General features: G+C 35.7%; 1 protein-coding gene across 4 annotated transcripts in view; it reads left to right on the top strand.

Annotated features, from left to right (window-relative positions):
• Window positions 1–18,838, top strand: part of LOC114260739 (TNF receptor-associated factor homolog 1a) — a 29,444-nt gene extending 10,606 nt beyond the window's left edge. For 2 of the 4 annotated variants that reach the window (XM_028200917.2, XM_082877624.1), the window contains exons 3-13: window positions 2,828–2,939; window positions 3,653–3,741; window positions 3,847–3,915; window positions 4,000–4,129; window positions 4,815–4,973; window positions 6,524–6,872; window positions 9,160–9,272; window positions 10,187–10,331; window positions 15,547–16,022; window positions 16,103–16,298; window positions 17,111–18,838. In XM_028200917.2, the coding sequence (XP_028056718.2) occupies window positions 2,828–2,939; window positions 3,653–3,741; window positions 3,847–3,915; window positions 4,000–4,129; window positions 4,815–4,973; window positions 6,524–6,872; window positions 9,160–9,272; window positions 10,187–10,331; window positions 15,547–16,022; window positions 16,103–16,298; window positions 17,111–18,514 (3,242 nt within the window). In that variant the 3' untranslated portion in view covers window positions 18,515–18,838. Of the gene's footprint in view, window positions 1–2,827; window positions 2,940–3,652; window positions 3,742–3,846; window positions 3,916–3,999; window positions 4,130–4,814; window positions 4,974–6,523; window positions 6,873–9,159; window positions 9,273–10,183; window positions 10,332–15,546; window positions 16,023–16,102; window positions 16,299–17,110 lie in introns of all 4 variants that reach the window. The other 2 variants (XM_028200913.2, XM_028200916.2) reach the window with 1 other exon arrangement.
• Window positions 18,839–19,962: the final 1,124 nt, after the last annotated feature.

Here is a 19,962-nt window from a genome sequence, read left to right as displayed (position 1 = left end):
GCGACCCAAAATGTTTCTGGTTAAATTATGACAAGTTGTCATCCAATTATGATCGGATTTCATTTAATTCACCATTGCCGTATGTGCATCCATTTACAGACACAGTATGGATCGTTCCAACAGCCATACAACAATGGGCTGCAGACAATATAACAGACGAAGCCCAAAGACCGCACAGGCCCAAGAGCATTATAATTGAAGGCCCATCTAGAATTGGGAAAGCATGTTGGACCCGGTCTTTGGGACCGCATAATTATTATTTTGGCCATATCGATTTGAGGGACCACAAGGACGACGCTTTCTACAACATAATCGATGATGTGGCCCTACAATTTTTGAAACATTGGCGGGAGTTTATTGGAAACATAATCGTCCACGCTTTGAGCTCGGCGTGTTCATTTTTTTCCAAAAACTCTTTGTAACTAGAATCGGCTTTGGGGTTGCATAGTATAATACTTGGAATCCCGCTTTAAGCCCGGCGTGTTCATTTTTTTCCAAAAACTCTTTGTAACTAGAATCGGCTCCGGGGTTGCATAATATAATACTTGGAATCCCGCTCTTTATTTTCTTTGGGCAGGTATATTTACAATTTGAAAAAAAATTCCGTTGAGCTCCAATAAACTCCCGCCAATGTTTCAAAAATTGTGGGGCCACATCATCGATTATGTTGTAGAAAGCTCTTGAAGGTTATCAAATGTTCCGCTCTCCTTATACATAGTATTGGCGGTCATTAGGTTAGAAGCCAACGCAAAAACTAAAATACTCTCTTTAGTCTTATTTCTATCACCAAAACTATACCCACCATGTGCTTTCTCATAACCTAGTGTATCTACTCTTATATGGCCATTGAAATCACCACCTATAACTAGGTTCTTTCTTACGGGTATTTCTTGTAATGCCTCATCCATTTGGTTCTAAAAAACTCTCTTAGTCTGATTATCTAATCCTACTTGGGGGGCATATGCACTAATAATATTCATTATATTTTCTGCAATAACTAGTTTAACTAACATAATCTTATTACCTTTCCTAATGACCACAACTACGGCTCCGTTTGGTTATGTACTCAAATTATAGCTCCACCAATTGATTTGAGTGTGTTGTTTGTTTTGAGTTTTCAAATCATAATTCTACACTCATTTCTCAAAACTCAATTCAAAACATAATCATTACTTTTCAAAACTCATAATCAAACACATAATTCAAAACACTTTTCAAAACTCAATTCAAATCAATATTTCAATTTTTTAAATATTTAAATATTTAAATATTTTCAAATTATTTTAATTTTGTTAAAATTTTAAATATTTTAATATTTAAATATGTTACGATTTTTTTAATTTTTTGAATATTTTTAAATATTTTAATTTCAAAATATTACGATTTTAATTTTTTAAATTTTAAAATATTTTATAAAAATAAATTCAAACTCTATTTTATAAAAATATTTTTAAATATTTTAATTTTTTTTGTTATGTATTTGGTTATGATTTGAGTGCAGAGTTGTGAAAGAAGTATGGAGTTTTGAATTATGTGTTTGGTTATGAGTTTTAAAAATAATTTCTTAATTGAATTTTGTTTTATGTATTTGGTTGCGATTTGAGTGTAGAGAGTTGTTTTTAAATTTAAAATATTAACATTTTAAAATTTTCAAATTTTTTGAATATTTAAATTATTTAAATTTTTACGATTTAAATTTTTTGAATATGTATTTTAATTTTTTACTTATTAAATTTTTTAGATTTTTTAGATTATTTAAATATTTATGATTTAAATTTTCTGAATATTTATTTTGAAAAAAAATTATTTCCTTTGTAGTATTTTCAATTAAAAAATTGATTAATGTTATTTCCTGTTAATAATAAATTTTTTTAATTGAATTTTAAAAAGAGTTTGGTTATGAGTGTTGATCAGAATTTTCAATAGTGTGATAGTAGTGTATTTTGTTATGAGTTATAACAATTTGAATTAAATTTTGAAAACTCTTTCCAAAACTCATAACCAAGCAAATTTTCTTACTTCATATGTCAAATCAAACTTTCAAGACTCAATTTCACACTCAATTCAACACTCGATTCAAAAACTATAACCAAACAAATTTTCTACACTCAAATCATAATTTCACAACTCACAAACTCAAAATACAACTCATATTCTCAAATCATATTTACAAAACTCTACCAAACGTAACCTACATTTTTTACAAGACTCTTGACAACTATTATTCCTACCCTATTTCGTGTTTATCCTTATTACTATAATATAGCTTAAAACCGGTATCCTTTATTTTCCGAGTTTTCTCACTCGTACACGTAGTTTCTTGTACGCAAGTTATACTACCTCTCCTCCTAATCATGACATTTACCAATTTCATAGTCTTATTAGTTAAAGTTCCTATATACCTTGTGACTATCCTAAACCTATAATCTTGGACTAGCTTCTTTATCCGCGCTCATCTAGAAAAATGCAGAAACCTTTGGCCATTTTTCACCGCACCTAGGCGTTGATGCGGCGTCCCTTGCTCACTTTTTGAAACACCAAGAGGCAGGCGCAATGTGTCACTTAAAGGGAACGACCTACCATTTAATTGGTTTAAAGTGTTAGGCTTCATGTCATAAAGGATCCGAGCGGTTTTTTTACGTGTTGGTTGTCGGCCACTAACACACAACCCTTCTCCTTTGCTGGGGCTTGGGACCAGCAGAGTTGTTAAGCAACCCCGACGGAGTTAGTTTTTCCCATCGAATGCTTTTAATCTGTCATATCTGGTTTGGCACATGATGCATCTGCTATGTGTTTAACTTCAACTTGCTATTTTATTACTTTGCAGGACCAAAACCTTCTGAGTTATATGGAAAGTATACATGGAAGATAGATAAATTTTCACAGATTAACAAGCGAGAACTTCGTAGTAATGCATTTGAGGTCGGCGGCTACAGATGGTTTGTAAAACATGCATTTTCCTTTGTGCTTATTTGGTTTATTTTTATGGTTGCTGTTATCATTATTAAAGAACTCATTTTTGGAATACAATATTATTATTGTTATGTACTTCAACTGTACCATTCTTTAGTGGTATCTTTTACAAAAAGAAATCAGTGTTATTCACTGTATTGTATGGATATATTTTATGCAGATTGGTACTTTCATGCTTGCTGTATGCGAACATGCATGTGATTTTCCAATCAGTAGTTCTGGTTGAAAAGAATATCCCATGTGCTGGGTTGGCATTGGAACTTTTACTAGTTCTGAATATGCACAGAAGTTGTTTGATAGATATTGTCAGATTGAATTGGAATTTTGTTATGTTGATTACATTTAAGAGGATGCCTACGTGTTATGACAAATCAACATGACCTCAGGTCCACAGCCACATCACATTTTGGATATCTTATTTGGTTAGGTTTGTAGTATCTTTGAAAAATGCTTGGCTGAAATTGAAATTCGACCTACTTGTTCACTCATTCATCAGCCCGAAAAATTTGTGCAATTTCAATTTTCAAAGAGTAAGAATATTTTTCTCATAGCCATTTGACCACTGTGCCCTTCTCCTTGTTATATGTGGGCATGCTGAGGGTTGTGAGATCAATGATTATGGTGTGGAAAACTGCTTCACGTTGTATGTTCTAATTGAAACTTCTTCCTATGGCTGCAGGTACATTTTAATATACCCTCAAGGTTGTGATGTCTGCAATCATCTTTCTTTGTTTCTCTGTGTGGCTAATCATGACAAGCTTCTTCCAGGTTTGCTAATACATAATTATTTATAATTTGTCTTGATAATCAATTTTCGTCCTTTTCTAGTTGATCTCACTTTTTTCTTGTTCTTTTTCTTGTTGGTTAAAATAGGATGGAGTCATTTTGCACAGTTCACTATAGCTGTGGTGAATAAAGATCCTAAGAAATCCAAATATTCTGGTTGGTTGGATATGTATTGGCAAACTTTGCGGAGTTTCTGTTTCTAATTGGTCCAGCACTAATGACTTATAATTGAATTCGCAGATACGTTACATCGATTCTGGAAGAAAGAGCATGACTGGGGATGGAAAAAATTTATGGAGCTATCTAAAGTGTTAGATGGGTTTATTGATGCTGATACTCTCATTATTAAAGCTCAAGTCCAAGTCATCAGGTCTTTTATGAGTCATCTTAATAAATCATGTTATTCTGTTTTGGAACCAATGAAATATGATTTGGGATAATATTCCTCATCTATTAACTATGGCTTAGGAATTCTTATGCTGCTGAGAATGGTTAATGTTCTTTTTCTTCCCTAAATCTTCCCACTTGGCCTCTTTGAGGCCCCGGCATAAGCACTCTCTCTACCTGGCATTCTTCCCCCTTTTTTGCCCCGAGCGACAGATTCAGTCTAGGCTGTGCTCATTTATTCAGAAAGAGATTTTAACCCTCCCTTTCTACACTAGGCATGATCTCGAACCACATTTCTTTTCAGCCCTTGAACCAGAGGGGTTATGTGTAAGTTTGGTACTAAGATAAGCCACTAAGGTATTTCGGACAGTCTTCTTGGAACTTCTTGAACCAAGATATGCTTTTGGTTTGTGTTTAACCATTTTCATATTTGTATTGCTAAGAAACAAAGAATCATAAAACTTTCATCTCCCGTAATGCTTTTGCTTTCACAACTATGATTGAGAACTGCTATCCCCTTCTTTCAGTAATTATTTTTCCAGCAGAGTTATTTTTCCTTCCTATATGTTTCATTCTGGCTATAGTGATCAAGTGGTTCTGTTATTACTAGTGTTAATAAGGGTTAATCATTGTGATTATTGATTCCAAGTTATACTTTTGGTTTGTAGGGAGAGAGCAGACCGTCCCTTTCGCTGCCTTGATTGTCAGTATAGGAGAGAACTTGTTCGGGTATATTTGACAAATGTAGAGCAAATTTGTCGCCGTTTTGTGGAAGAAAGAAGAAGCAAGCTTGGGAAATTGATAGAAGATAAAGCTAGATGGTCAAGGTAGAGTTTATCTGCTTTTGTAATTGTTACATATTAATGACATATTCTTTCATGAAAGAGAGGATATTTTGAGACTCCCAATATTAATAATATCTTTAGTTCTTATGGCTCTAGGTTTTGACATTCTTTTCTATTTTTGTTGTTTTGGGTTAATCAACAGAAATGTGGGCTTTTTATTTTCAGATCTTTAAAACTGCTTAAGTGGAGTGACATCTTATGGTTTCAATTCTTTAAATTTAATGTTCGTTGGTTATAGGCTATAGTCCTCAAAATTTATTCTTTTCTATTTTCTTTCTTCCTTCTTTGTCTGTTTAAAGCTTGTTAACTTTGTGTCTGTTATGCTTCATCTTTTTGTTTTCTCATGTGATTTGGTTCTACACCATTTTCAGTCAGTGTGTTATTAATTCCAGAATAACAGATAATTTGTGATGGCTGCAGCTTTTGTGCTTTCTGGGTAGGGATTGACCAAAATGCTAGGCGCCGTATATCCAGGGAGAAAACAGATGCAATTTTGAGAGTTGTGGTGAAGAGAAATGTGGGCTTTTTATTTTCAGATCTTTAAAACTGCTTAAGTGGAGTGACATCTTATGGTTTCAATTCTTTAAATTTAATGTTCGTTGGTTATAGGCTACAGTCCTAAAAATTTATTCTTTTCTATTTTCTTTCTTCCTTCTTTGTCTGTTTAAAGCTTGTTAACTTTGTGTCTGTTATGCTTCATCTTTTTGTTTTCTCATGTGATCTGGTTCTACACCATTTTCAGTCGGTGTATTATTAATTCCAAAATAACAGATAACTTGTGATGGCTGCAGCTTTTGTGCTTTCTGGGTAGGGATTGACCAAAATGCTAGGCGCCGTATGTCCAGGGAGAAACTGATGCAATTTTGAGAGTTGTGGTGAAGAGAAATGTGTGCTTTTTATTTTCAGATCTTTAAAACTGCTTAAGTGGAGTGACATCTTATGGTTTCAATTCGTTAAATTTAATGCTCGTTGGTTATAGGCTACAGTCCTAAAAATTTATTCTTTTCTATTTTCTTTCTTCCTTCTTTGTCTGTTTAAATCTTGTTAACTTTGTGTCTGTTATGCTTCATCTTTTTGTTTTCTCATGTGATCTGGTTCTACACCGTTTTCAGTTAGTGTATTATTAATTCCAGAATAACAGATTACTTGTGATGGCTGCAGCTTTTGTGCTTTCTGGGTAGGGATTGACCAAAATGCTAGGCGCTGTATGTCCAGGGAGAAAACAGATGCAATTTTGAGAGTTGTGGTGAAGAGAAATGTGGGCTTTTTATTTTCAGATCTTTAAAACTGCTTAAGTGGAGTGACATCTTATGGTTTCAATTCTTTAAATTTAATGTTCGTTGGTTATAGGCTACAGTCCTAAAAATTTATTCTTTTCTATTTTCTTTCTTCCTTCTTTGTCTATTTAAAGCTTGTTAACTTTGTGTCTGTTATGCTTCATCTTTTTGTTTTCTCATGTGATCTGGTTCTACACCATTTTCAGTCAGTGTATTATTAATTCCAGAATAACAGATTACTTGTGATGGCTGCAGCTTTTGTGCTTTCTGGGTAGGGATTGACCAAAATGCTAGGCGCCGTATGTCCAGGGAGAAAACTGATGCAATTTTGAGAGTTGTGGTGAAGAACTTCTTTATAGAAAAGGAAGTAACTTCTACCTTGGTAATGGATTCCCTGTACAGTGGACTGAAGGCTCTTGAAGGCCAGACCAAGAGCAAGAAAGGTAGGGGGAAATTACAGGATGCAGAAGAATTGCCGGTTCCTATTGTTCGCATAGAGAAAGATATATTTGTTTTGGTGGATGATGTGTTACTACTACTTGAGAGGGCTGCCTTGGAACCCTTGCCTCCAAAGGATGATAAGGGTCCTCAGAACCGTACAAAGGTGAGCTTAGTGAACATGGTGTTAAAAATTTATGGAATCATGTAATTGTTTTTGTTTTTTTGTCTTTCGAGTGTACAAAACATTTATTGATTAAAAACTGCCTACTTTTTTTACTTGTCAAAATAGTAGTTAAAAACTGAGGGTGTAACTTTTGATATGAACCATTGGTGCTGTGTATGTTTAATGTATCTGATAAATTGTGTCATTATGTTTTGGGTAAGAAATTTCATCCAGTTCCTCTTTTATTATGTGTTGCAGTTAGTGTGGATACTTGGGTGCACTCAACGCTTTGTTTCATGTTAACGTGTTAACACTGTAGTTTCCCATAGAGGTCTTCCATATTAGTCTTTATTTCTCGCAGATCATGACTGAAATGAAGTTTACACTTTGATTTTGGTTAACGCACAGTGAACCATAGATAATAACACTCAACGCGTTGGTCAAGCAGTCTTGTACATTAATATTACCAGGTGTGAAGCCTGGGTTTGAGTCTTATTGCTGTGAATGCAACTTCCCTTCCCCTATTGCCCTTCCTTATCGTGACCAAAAAAAGAAAAAGAAAAAGAAAACATATTGATATATATTGGCTCATAATCATTTTGCTTGATCATGCTTTCACTGACTCCGGGATCTTGTGCAATTCTTTGATTTATATTTGCATTTATATTTTTTTGGGTCTAAGAAAACGAAGCGATGATATGTTGGAGGCTTGCCTAGTAGCTTTAGTTGTATATTTTTGCCACCCCCAAAGGGGTGGTTGCATGGTTCAAGTCTTGATTGGGACATGGGTACAACCAAAAATTTTAAAAATTTCCAAAACTACAAGATTAATTTATGTTATTTGACATTTAGGTTTTTTGAGGCAATAATTCCTTGAAAATATAATATCCACTCTATTTATCTTCTGCATACCAATTAATTGGGAGTTATTTACTAGCTAAAACTTTAGGCTTAAGAAGGTTCTTTCAGAAGTCTTCCATAGAGATTGTCAACCAATTTTGTTGGGTTGTGTTGCTTTAAATGTGGAGTGGTAGGCTATTGGATATTATGTGACATTGTGCTGTTGGAGATTAAGTGGTATTAATTATTGAGAAATGTAGATTGACAATGTGATAATAGTTGATGAAGTTGTATAAATTATTGACAAGACATTGTGTTAGTGTCGATAAGATGAAGACATTAAGACAATGTTAAGAGAGAAGTACTCCAGTTGAAAGGGGTTTAAAATTAGTAGAAATAAAACTAAATATTCTAGATTGTGCATTTATGCTGCTGTTATGTGACTTATCTGTTACCTGAGCACATTATTATAATTTATAACAAATACAAAGAAGGGTGTTATTTATGAAATGTGCTATATCTCATGTAGCAGAAGATTGAAATTTGATAGATTGAATGCGCTATATCTCATGTAGCAGAAGATTGAAATTTGATAGATCGCATGTGTATTAGATAATGTTGCAGATGTAAGGTTTTTGAATAAAAGATGGAGTTTGAGAAAAATATAAGAAATTTTAAATTCCAAATTATTGCATAACCTGTGACGAAGGTAAAAACAAACAGTAGTAGAAAATGGGAAATTTCTTTTTAGATCATTATGGTTCACTTTATGAGATGGTGGTGACAGGGATGATGAGATGCGATTTTTATCCAAGTGTTAAAACAGTGGGGCGGAACTATGACAAGGATATTTTAGTATTCAGTGGAGGATATGGCTTTAGATGGAATTGAATGCCTAAAACATGTTCATTCTTATCCCTTCTTGTTGACATTAAGGCCTTTCTTTTTCTGTTACTGCATATGGGCAAAAGAGCTGTCTGGCAGAATTTGCTTTACTGTTAACAGAATTTGCTTTACTGACAGAATTTCCTATTGTGTCTGTAATTGGTCAGTGGTTCAGGAACTTAAGAAACGTTCGTCTATGTCCTTAACGGAAGTAATTTTGATTACTGCTGAATATAGTAGTACAATATTCTCTTTGATGCACATATTACCGATGAATATAGTAGTATGATATACTCTATATGAATTTAAGCAATCAGTATCTTGGTTCTATTGATGCACTATTGACAAGTGAAATCATTGAAGGACATGTACTCTACTCATGAATAAGTAATAGCATATTCATCTTTTTGGGTTACTTTTAAAATATCTGGCAAATTTGATCACATAATTTTTTGAATGTTGAGTTCTTACTTATGCTTGTATGTTTGTGCCAATATTTTAATATTTTCTCAACATATTAAACTGTTTACTCATTCACTGGTTCTGCGATTCTTGCTTGTAGGATGGGGGTTCTGGTGAGGACTTCAACAAGGACTCCATTGAGCGTGATGAAAGGCGTCTTACTGAACTAGGTCGTAGGACCATTGAAATATTTGTCCTAGCCCATATATTCAGGTAACCCATCAATGTAATACTATGGAGATAAATGTAGTTAGACAGCAGTTGATTACGTTGATTGTGCATCTTCAAGCTTTATAATCTTGGAAATTATAAATGCAAATTACACTCACTTCCTTAAGGTATATACACACACACACACACACACTAGCTAGCAGTACATTCGCTTACTTTTTTGATAATATTACTGTAGTCTCATTGGTTACTAATCACATACCCCAGCTCAGAGTAGGAAGGTGCCAAGTTCAGTAAAGTTCTTTTCTTATTTAACTTGGGCGAAAAACTATTTGTCCTTGTCCTTTTCCCCAAAAAGTGATAAAGTTGGTGCAAAAATCTTATTTCCATTTCAACTAACATTTAAGTTCTCTCTAGATAAATGATAACTTCATAGTGTTTTATTTTTTAATTTGAGTGTCAACTGATTGAGGGAGGTATGAGTCTTGGTCTTTCAAATTGTCAAAATATGATTCTTCTTCTACTTTGAGAAGTGGATAATTTGTGTTTTTTGGTGAGAGGTAACTACATTAATTAAGGTAAATTGGTGTTTTAGATGATGCCTTTCTTTTTTTGTTTTTTGTTTTTTCATTTTTTGGAATGATCAAACATTTTTGTGGTTTTCCATATTTTTCCTCATTTGTTTGTAGTGAAGTATTATGTGTCTGACCAAGAGAGAAAAAAAGAATATTATGTGAATGAAGTGGCGTTTTTAGTGAAGTTAGTTATTGTTTGATATTTACATGTTAAAACTTAACTATATCCTATGGCTGATACTATAACACTATTGGAATCTTGGGACTGATTTGTTATTGTATGATTTTAGTGTTGCAATCTTCTATGTGGTGAATTAATCCAACCTCTGTTTTCAATTTTCCATTTATATATACTCTTATTTTCCCTTATTGTTTTAGCAGTAAAATTGAAGTTGCATATAACGAGGCTGTTGCTTTGAAAAGGCAAGAGGAGCTCATACGTGAAGAGGCAGCCTGGCTGGCTGAAACTGAGCAGAAAGCAAAACGCGGTGCTGCTGAAAAGGAAAAGAAGTTAAAGAAAAAGCAGGTTTGATAACTACACATAAGTTACATACTCCTTATGGGAATTAACAAAATTAATGTTACAGAAAACTGTCTTTGTATGCACTGTGTCTGGGTTTGAAGCAATTGGGTGAGTTGTGTATCATGATGTGTATGGTTTTTAGTTAATATGTCACGTTAGATTGCTTTTGAGTGTGTGCAAGAAAGACTTGGAGAGTAGAGCACATGGTTGGCAATGGTTTGTATCTCTCTGAAAGTGTGAGGTCACTTAATTTGCTAGTGTCCTCTGATCTTCATGTTGCTTCTGAAAGTCCTTGTGTAGTGACAGGCTCTGAAAAGCTAGAACATGACTGTCTCTTGACTGATTGGCACTTGGCAGAGGAATTTCAAGTAACCATGCTGTAGGATGAACCGGATTTGTTGGCCTAGGGAGAATGGAATACTTGCAGTTAGGTTTAGGGATAGCAAAATTACCCGACCCGATTGTTTTTGTTCCAACTTGATTTTAATTAAAAATGTTTGGAAAAGTATTGATAGGATAGAGTCAATATAGTGTTATGTAGGTCAAAACTGTTAGGGTTGGAGTAAAGTATGAAATTGTATCACTAAAATAATTGAGTTTAAAATCAAACATTCTTGCACAAAACCTGAAAGCCTGACCTGTTAGGCTGTTATGGTTTGTGAATCAAGCTCTTTTGGTGTAGTTGTCAAATTGAGAATCGTATTGTGAATCGAAATCTTAATTTTGCGAATTGAGAATCATTAAGATTCAATACAAACTATAAAAATTGATCATAAACAATTATATATTTGAACAAATGAAATAAATTGATTTTGGCACATGTTATAAATTGTGTTACATGGACTCGGCCATTTGAGAGGAAGTACCCATGTCGACATGACACAGGTGTGAGCTAAGAAGTACGGACACAGACATGTGACACGACACGGACACGCGAACATGTAAATTTTCAAAAATGCTAGACACGACACGTTGGAGACACGTTCAAAACATGTATTTTTATTTTTTTATTATATGTATATTTTTATATATTTAATATGTATTTTATATCAAATATTTAATTTTATCAAATTTATCAACCTTAGGTATGCTATTTTAGTAAAAAAAAAATCAAAAATTATAATTTTTTTTGAAAAACATAATACTTAGTGTCTTCAGCGTGTCCGTAGAGTATCCAAAGTGTCCCAGCATGTCTAACTCTTTCCAGCGTGTCTGACACGTGTTCGGAGCGTGTCCGGCCCGTGTTCGTGTCCAACATGTGTCGGACACTTGTATGCGACTTTCGGAGAGGTGTCCGTGCTTCATAGGGTGCAGGTATGGGATCTGTGTTGGATGCAAAATTGGTTATCACAGACAATATTGACCGACATACAAAACGAGGAAGCACAATGACAACAAAGGAAAGCAAAAAGAACTATTTACAATCAAGTTGATGGTGTTGAGGTTTCCCGACTTTGCACTCTCTCTCTCTCATCGTCATCACCCAACCAGGTTAAACCCTAGATCAAGCCCCTTGCCATAGAAACAGATCGGACTTGGTATGCTCTCCATTTGTCTCTCCTCCTCGTCCAGGCCACGTCAAGCCCCCATCCGGTCATCGTCTTCATCTTCTCTCTCTCTGTCTCTCTCTCTCTCACAATTTGATAGGAACTTGTGCGTTACTGATTCTCCCTCTAGACATTTCAATATCCCAAGAAAACCTACTTTCCACGTGCCACACTTTTTAAAGCCCTAAATCAAGGTTTTAATATAGTGTGGCATGTACATAATGTTGGCCACTTTCAGCGTGTTATGATGTGTGATTCATTATAATTAAATTTGACCTTCGAAATATGTAATAAAATTATCGGGGGGCCTGCCACACCAGAGCAAAAACCCAGTTATTATAATTAAATATTATGTTTGAAAGTTAGATATAGAATGTGGAAGGTCAATTTATCAAAAAAAAAAAAAAGAAAAAAAAGAAAGAAGAGGAATATGGAAGGTCACTAATTTGAATACCAATTTAGAATTCAAGCTTTATAGTTTCCCTTATAAATCATGCCATATACAGAGCAAGCAATAGATACCTTTATTAAGTAGGAATTAACCTTAATAGATACCTTTTAATTAAAAGAATTGAAGGTAATTATATTTTATATTTTAGATCAGTTTTTTATTATTTCAACATTGGATATGTTTGTGATGGAAAATATTGTTGTCCAATGTTTATGCTGTGTCCCTGTATATATATCCACTTTTTGGACACTTTTTAGTGGAGTCCCCTATCCTACAATTAGAACAACTTGTGAATTGAACTTCCGGACACGTACTTGAGTCCGACGCCTATACTCAAGTCCGGCTAACATTGGTTACAAATAATTTTTATATAAGGACATGATTATGAAGGCATTGCCTTCATAACAAGAGATGTCAGTCCAAATCCAATCATTCATAAAATTATACAAAAACCATAATATGATGACTCTTGGCATTCAAAAAATGGACTTAGGAACCCTATTTATAACTGACTTTATCCATGTGCTTTTAAACTATATTTATTTCATTAAAATAGCAATAAATAATTCATGGGTGCAAGTTCCTTAAACATCCTTAAAAGATGAAGATTAAGAACATGTTGGGTTTGTCTAGATATTTGATTGGATCCTATTAAAAACTCTCAAATCACCAAAATAACAACTTATGTGTAAGTTAGTGCTATTTTCTTACTAAACTCTTTTAGAAGTTGTATTATGGCCCCGTTTAGCAACTTTTTTGGCTAAAAATGCCAAAAAGATAAAAAAATCATAAAGCCAAAAAAGTCAAGATATCACATCATACACATTAATCAATTACTTTTTCCCTTGCATCTATCTATTCAACTAAAAAATATTCCAAACACTAACTTTTTTCACCTCGTAAAAAGGCCAAGTTACCAAAAGTTCTCTGTTTCATTTTCACTAACAAAAAGAGGTGAAAGATGACTGGAATCTGTTGCGCACGATAGTTTCAAAATTGTATGAATCAGAAAAAATGAATCGATTGTGAATCGTGCGATTTACCATAGATTCTATCCCAAAATGGGTGAGCAATAGAATTTGTGCCGAAATAAATTCACCCATAATTTTGTATCAATTTCTGCATAAATTACGAATCGAATTGTGAATTGAATCACAAACTATAAGATTCTGAAAACAGAGTTTAAATGGATTTGTTTATTTGCCATGTAGGGATAAAATACGTTTGCCTTTCGGTAAGTTTTTTATTGAATGGAATAGAAGAATCTCTAGAGCTAGTAGCTTTCAGTCTGAAGTTCATATTTTCTTTCCATATCTTTCCGATGGGGTTTCTTCTTATTTTTTGGATGTTAGATTTTCTCTTTTTGAGTTTTTGGGTTGTTGGTTGTGGAGTATTGCCTAATGAGTAATTGCTAAGGCAGTGTTGTTCACCTCTCTTCCTGATACACTCAAGACTCTGGCTACTAGGCATGAGAAAGCTGGTTGGGCATCCACTTTGGTAAATAATGCCAAAGGTTAGGATAGTACTCTGTTCATTCCTACCATCCTCAGTTCATGGGGCAAATACTCAGGTACTCGTGGAAAAATATGCCTGGATGCTTTAACAACACAACAATCTCTTTATAATGCATATAATTTAAACTACAAACTTGCTAAAATAAATAGTAATCACTATTTTCTTCAAAAAACATCTTAAATTCAATATAAAGAGTAGTGCCATGAGTTTCATAACTTCTGATCATGGCTTCCCACTAGTACATCTAAATTTATTTATACTTGTCAGACTTGGTTTCTATGCTACCTCTATATATTGGCAATTCTATGTAATGTTCATTTTATTTCATGGTATGTTGTGGTGTTATGTGTCTTCCTTTACCAAGCATACATTTCAGTGATCCATTTTCTTTGTTGCAATTACGTTTGGTATTATATGGTATATACGTATAGTGGAGTTGCTATTGTAAAAAATCTGAAGTTGAATTATAAATTCTGTAGCATTAAATAAGCATGTATAGCATGTATATCAATATTACATCTCTAATAAGAGCTAATATAGGATGAATGGGAACCTATATATGGTTGGTTAGAGTGCAAGGTCTTTGACTTTGCACTTACAACTTGCGGGGTGGTCATTTGTGATGTCGGAACCTCGAGGGAGTGGACTCAGCAATTTTGACTATCCTTCAACTCTAGTCACCAATCCACAATTCCTAGTAATCCCAGGTGGTGTCATGGGTCACTCAGGGGTTCGAGATTGAGGCACGGAGCCCGGGGGTGGGTTCCTATATACTGCCTCTGCCCTAGGTAGGTTATGTAGCTGGGGTTGTCATTCTTGAGCTGAGTGACAAAGAGGTGAGGTGCTGAAGCTAGACAAGGTGCTAAGGAAGGTCATGCCTTGTGATGTGGAGCCAACCCAATCTAAGTGATGAAGTGGCAGGTCATGTACGGCACAAATGCCTACATAAGGTCAAAGGGTGTCCCATTCTTCTCAAGTTTTATATGTTACTCTTGCCATCACAGTCCTCGAGGTGGCAGATCCTCGAGAACAGCTCACCCCTTCACTGGAAGTGACTTATGCTACCCCACTTCAAGCAGCGATCGGGGCGCCCATTAACATGGTGGGGAAGCCTAGCAGAATGGCTATCCTACACTTATCTTGACTAGCCTAGAGGACGGGTTCAATCCTGTATGTTTATCATTTAGTTTATAAAAACTAGAAGAATTAAAATTACAACAGACGGGCTGGAAAAATGTTGCATTTGTAAATCCTATGAGTTTTTTGGGGTCATATCACGTTGTTCAATAGCTACTGACATTCCTGATAAATGTCAAGTTGCAGGCTGTGAAGACAGCAATCAATTATTGGTATTTAGAAATATCCTTTTCTTGTGGTTATTTAAACAGGCGGCTTGTCCCAGTGGTAAAGACTTACCATTAGCATCTTGGTGGCATTGGTTTAGGTCACGAAAACAGCCTATCCAGAAATGGGGATAAAGCTACGTACATTTTACCCTCCCCAAACCCTCCTTTAGCAGGAGTTTGGTGCACTGGGTCACCCTTTTTTGTTTTGTGGTTATTTATGCCCTTTCTTACTTACCAGGTCTGTCATGTATGATTGGTCTTGTCTTTTCACTGGAAACTAATTAATCTTTTGTATACTGCATAGATTTTATTAAAGACTTCGGATTGAGTTGCACTGTCTTGTTTATTCTATGCTGCAGGGAAAACAAAAAAGAAATAATCGCAAGGGGAAGGATAAAGGAAGAGATGACAAGCCTGGTGTAGCAATCCAAGACAAACTCCAACAAGAAAGCCCGGGTGATGAAAGGAAAGATTTCACGACCGAGGAGGCAGAACTTGTGCTTGAAAAGGCTGATATACTGGAAGATGTTTCTGATGTGTCTGATTCAGCAGATTGTCTTCCCGAGATACTTCAGCCTGATTCAGAAGACAGAGACACTAGTCCTGTCAATTGGGATACTGACACATCGGAAGTTCATCCCCCCACCGAGGCTGCCAGCAGCAGCGGAGTAAGTGGCCTTTCAGCTGTACAAAATGGAGCGATCGAACGATATTGCCCTTCTATAGTGGATGATAGTTCGTCAACGTGTTCCACAGACTCGGTTCCATCGGTGGTAATGAATGGGCCTTACAAAGGGAATTTTCTGAACCAAAAAGGCCAAAAATCACCGATCAGGTAAATTTACCCTTCCTTTGTTGTAGGGGCACATTGCCAAGATTATTTTATATTGTGATATATTTGGTTCAATTTTGTAGAGGAAGGATTCAGCGAGGCAGGGCAACTAGTGATGCGACTGATTCGGCCAATGAAGTGCACAGTCAGCCGTCAGAAGCTATGAGAGATGCGGCACAGCCGAATGGTGGAAGTTTCCAGGCTGAAGTTGAGTCCGAGGCTGTTGTACTCTCCTTGCAGGATCGGATAAAGGAGCTTGAGCAGCATGTGGTGAAGAAGGTGGTATTCCTATCATTCCTTTCGTTCAAGTAACAGAATTTCCTGTTGAAGGATATGTAAACTGAAAGGGCTTTGCATATAAGGCAAATATGTGTGAAATTTGCAATTAATTATGGAAAGCTAAGAATCACAGACACGTGACACGATCAAGTAACAGAATTTCCAGTTGAAGGATATGTAAACTGAAAGGGCTTTGAATATAAGGCAAATATGTGTGAAATTTGCAATTAATTATGGAAAGCTAAGAATCAGACACGTGACACGATATAGACATGACACGGATATGCTAACAAGGAAATTTTTAAAAAATGTAGGACATGATATGTGATATATGTAAAATATATAATTTTATATATTTATTATATGTCATATATTAAATCAAAATAATTTTTAAAATCTAAAAAGGGAGAATAGGTATAAATATACATTAGTTTTGCTTCACCATTGGATTCCAATATTTATTTAAACTTATAATGTGTTTTGTGTGTGTCTAAAGTGATAGATACATGTATTATTTGAATATGAAGCGTATCCCAGTGTAGAAATTTTTTTTAAAAAAAAGTATGACATGTTTGGATATGTCTCTTACAATTGTTGGGAGGTGTCCAATGGGTATCATATCGTGTCGGAAATGTTACTTTTTTAAATGTGTCTCTGCTTCTTAGATGGACCATGATGTGTTTGGCTTTGTTCTTTTATTGCTTCTCCTTTTTCATTTAGGCATTGCTGCCTTGTTTCAATTGACTTCATTTTTGGTCCTTGGGTTTGGATTTTCATGAGAGTTGACAAGCTTTGTTGTTTTGTGTGAATAGGAAGAAGAAGTGGTTTCTCTGCAAAGAGAACTGAGCGTCAAAGATCAGGTCGATACGGAAGGACCTTCAAAAGATAAGCCAACGGCCGTGCCTTCCTCTCCTAACAGTTCTTCCAAAAATCAGCCATATGCTGTTAAGGTGAAGTCAGAATCAAAGACCCCCGGTGCTGCTGATCCGGTTTCGGTTCGGAAACCATCATCAGACATCTCCCAACGAGCAGAGAGAGTGGCCCTGCCGATAAATTCATCTCATATTACACCTGCATTGAAATCTGATGCACATAAAAATGCCGCTCCAAAACCAACCGAAAAGCCCTCAGTGCAACAAGTGCCCACCATGTCACGGCCCTTAAGTGCTCCGATTATTCCGGGACCTAAGCCACCCACTCCTGTTGTTTCCGTGGTTCAAACACCCCCAATTTTAGCGCGTTCAGTGAGTGCAACCGGGCGGTTGGGTCCGGACCCGTCACCCGCGACACACAGTTACGTTCCTCAGTCTTATCGAAATGCTATAATGGGTACTCCTGTTTCGGCGAGTTCCACCGGTTTCACTCAACCTCAGTCTCCAAGTTCTGCAGTCAACCAGTTACAGTCGTATCCACAACTGTCCAACATGAAGTCGGCACCAATGTTTTTACCCCACAGTTCTGAAAGGATCGAACCGAACTTGGTAAAACCAAGCCTTTCATTCGGAATGGTGAATCATGATATGTTGCAGAATGGACCTCAATGGATGGAGTGCCCTCCTCAAAGGGACGGAAACCGAAGCATACACTATGGTTCTTCGATGCATGACGACATTCATAACCATCATAAGCTTGATCTCTACAAGCCTGTACACAGCCGATCCCAGGATCACTTCCCGATTGAGTTTCCGGCGTCTATATCATCAGGACGTCAGAGCCAAGGTTTATTTGCTGATGAGTTTCCGCACCTCGACATAATCAATGACCTACTTGACGATGAGCACGGAATGGCGCTTGGGGCTAGGGCGAGCATGAACTTTCAAAATTTTGGCAATGGACCTCACCATCTGAATCGGCAGTTCACTTTCCCTGGGGATATTGGTATGTCGAATGACATGGCCCCCTCAACGAGCTCTAGCAATTTTGAGCGAACACGAAGTTATCATGACGATGGGTTCCAACGTGGGTACAGCTCGTTAGGCAGCCACTATGATCCGCTTCGGGATATGATTCCCCAAGTAAATCAACGGCCTTATGCAAACGGGCAGATCGATGGATTGATTCCGAACCAGTGGCAGATGGGTGGTTCTGATCTATCCTATCTTAGCTTGAGGAACACAGATGGGGGTGATGGCTACAGATATCATATTCCAGACTATTCAAACTTGCCGTGCAGTGATAATGGTTATACTGTATTCCGGCCTTCGAATGGTCATTGAGAAGAAACTATTGACGGTGACTGGCTGTGAATTAGTGGATTGAGGCTATAATCCGGTGTAATAATTGCATGTCAGGGAAGTTGTTGCTGTTTAGATTTGGAGTGAGGTTGTAACCATTTGGCTAAGAAAACATTTTGTAAAGAGTGATTCTGCCTTTTTTTTTTATTTCTTTGTTATTTTGCTTCCAGCCTTAGCTGTTGCAAAAAGTGGCTTTGCAGTGTTTCTTTGTCTTGGAGGGTTCTGAGTTTGGAAAGCCGACCCCTAAGCTCAGAACTTTTTAAATTTCATTTAATCTGAACCACATTTTTAGGTTTGCTTTGTTGATTTCTACTTCCCCTACCATTTTATGTTCCGTTGGTTTCAATACTTTTTTCAGAAAATATTTTTTGAAGAAAACATTTTATTATGTTTGGCTGTGTCCTGGAATTAATGTACTAGTTGTATTAGTGGTGGTGGCAGCAATGGCGGGTAGAGGTGGAGGAAGTGTGGTGGTGGTGGTAGTAGCAGCAATGATGGTGGGTGTGGTGGTAGTGGCAATAGTACGGTGTTATTGGTAAGATTTTAGTTTGGAAAATATTTTACGTTTTTTTAAAGTAAAAAGCATTTTATGTCTAAGTAGATTTATTTATTTTTTTTAATCACAAAATATGCTTTTCGTTGATTTTTATTTTATGTTGTTTCAAATGATAGAAAATATTATCAAAGAAACGGAGCGTTGATTTTATTCAGTGTTGCACAGGGGATTGCCGTTATTATGTCACAAATAAATTTGAATTATTTATTTTTATAAAATTCTTATAAAATAAATAATTGAGATTAATTTGAATAGTGCTTGACAGTGAATAATTGTCAGGCAAAAAAATAAAAAAAGGGGGGTTATTGATGGTCGTCTATGGTAGACAATCCGAGAGAGTATGGAGTGCGCATAAGACGGTGAAGACAATTGACCTAATCAACAATCATCTGCAAGTGATAGGGAGGAGACAAATGTAGAACAAAAATGGTAGATTGGGAAATCTTTTACACTTGTACATGTACAACTGCTTGTTTCCCTAGGGGTATGTATGGCAAGGGGGTGAGCATTCTCATTTGAAAAGTTAGTTAAAAATTAAACACAAAAACTTGTGTTTGGTATGGATTGTCAAAGACTATCAAAGCATCAGTGTAAAAAGATCACTGTATTCTTAATGGTCTTAATAGAATGAGAATTTAAGACAAAAAGTAAGTTATATGAATCAAGTTTTTTCTTATAACTAGAAAAGTCGCTAAAAATTTATTCCTAAACACATTAACTTTTTTTATTTCATAAAAAAATTACTAAAAAAAAGCTAAATTTCAAATCACACTCTAGTGAATATTTGCTTGCTTATCCACCCTCCACCCCCTCCACCTTGCCCTCACCCTCTTCTGTTTAGTTTTAGAATGTACATTTTTGACAATGAATTTCA

The sequence above is a fragment of the Camellia sinensis genome, chromosome 7, assembly GCF_055761805.1.
Source record: "Camellia sinensis isolate YWXY chromosome 7, ASM5576180v1, whole genome shotgun sequence".
Classification (NCBI taxonomy): Eukaryota; Viridiplantae; Streptophyta; class Magnoliopsida; order Ericales; family Theaceae; genus Camellia; species Camellia sinensis.
Note: the sequence above shows the minus strand (reverse complement) of the source record. Positions and strands in the feature narration are given on the sequence as shown.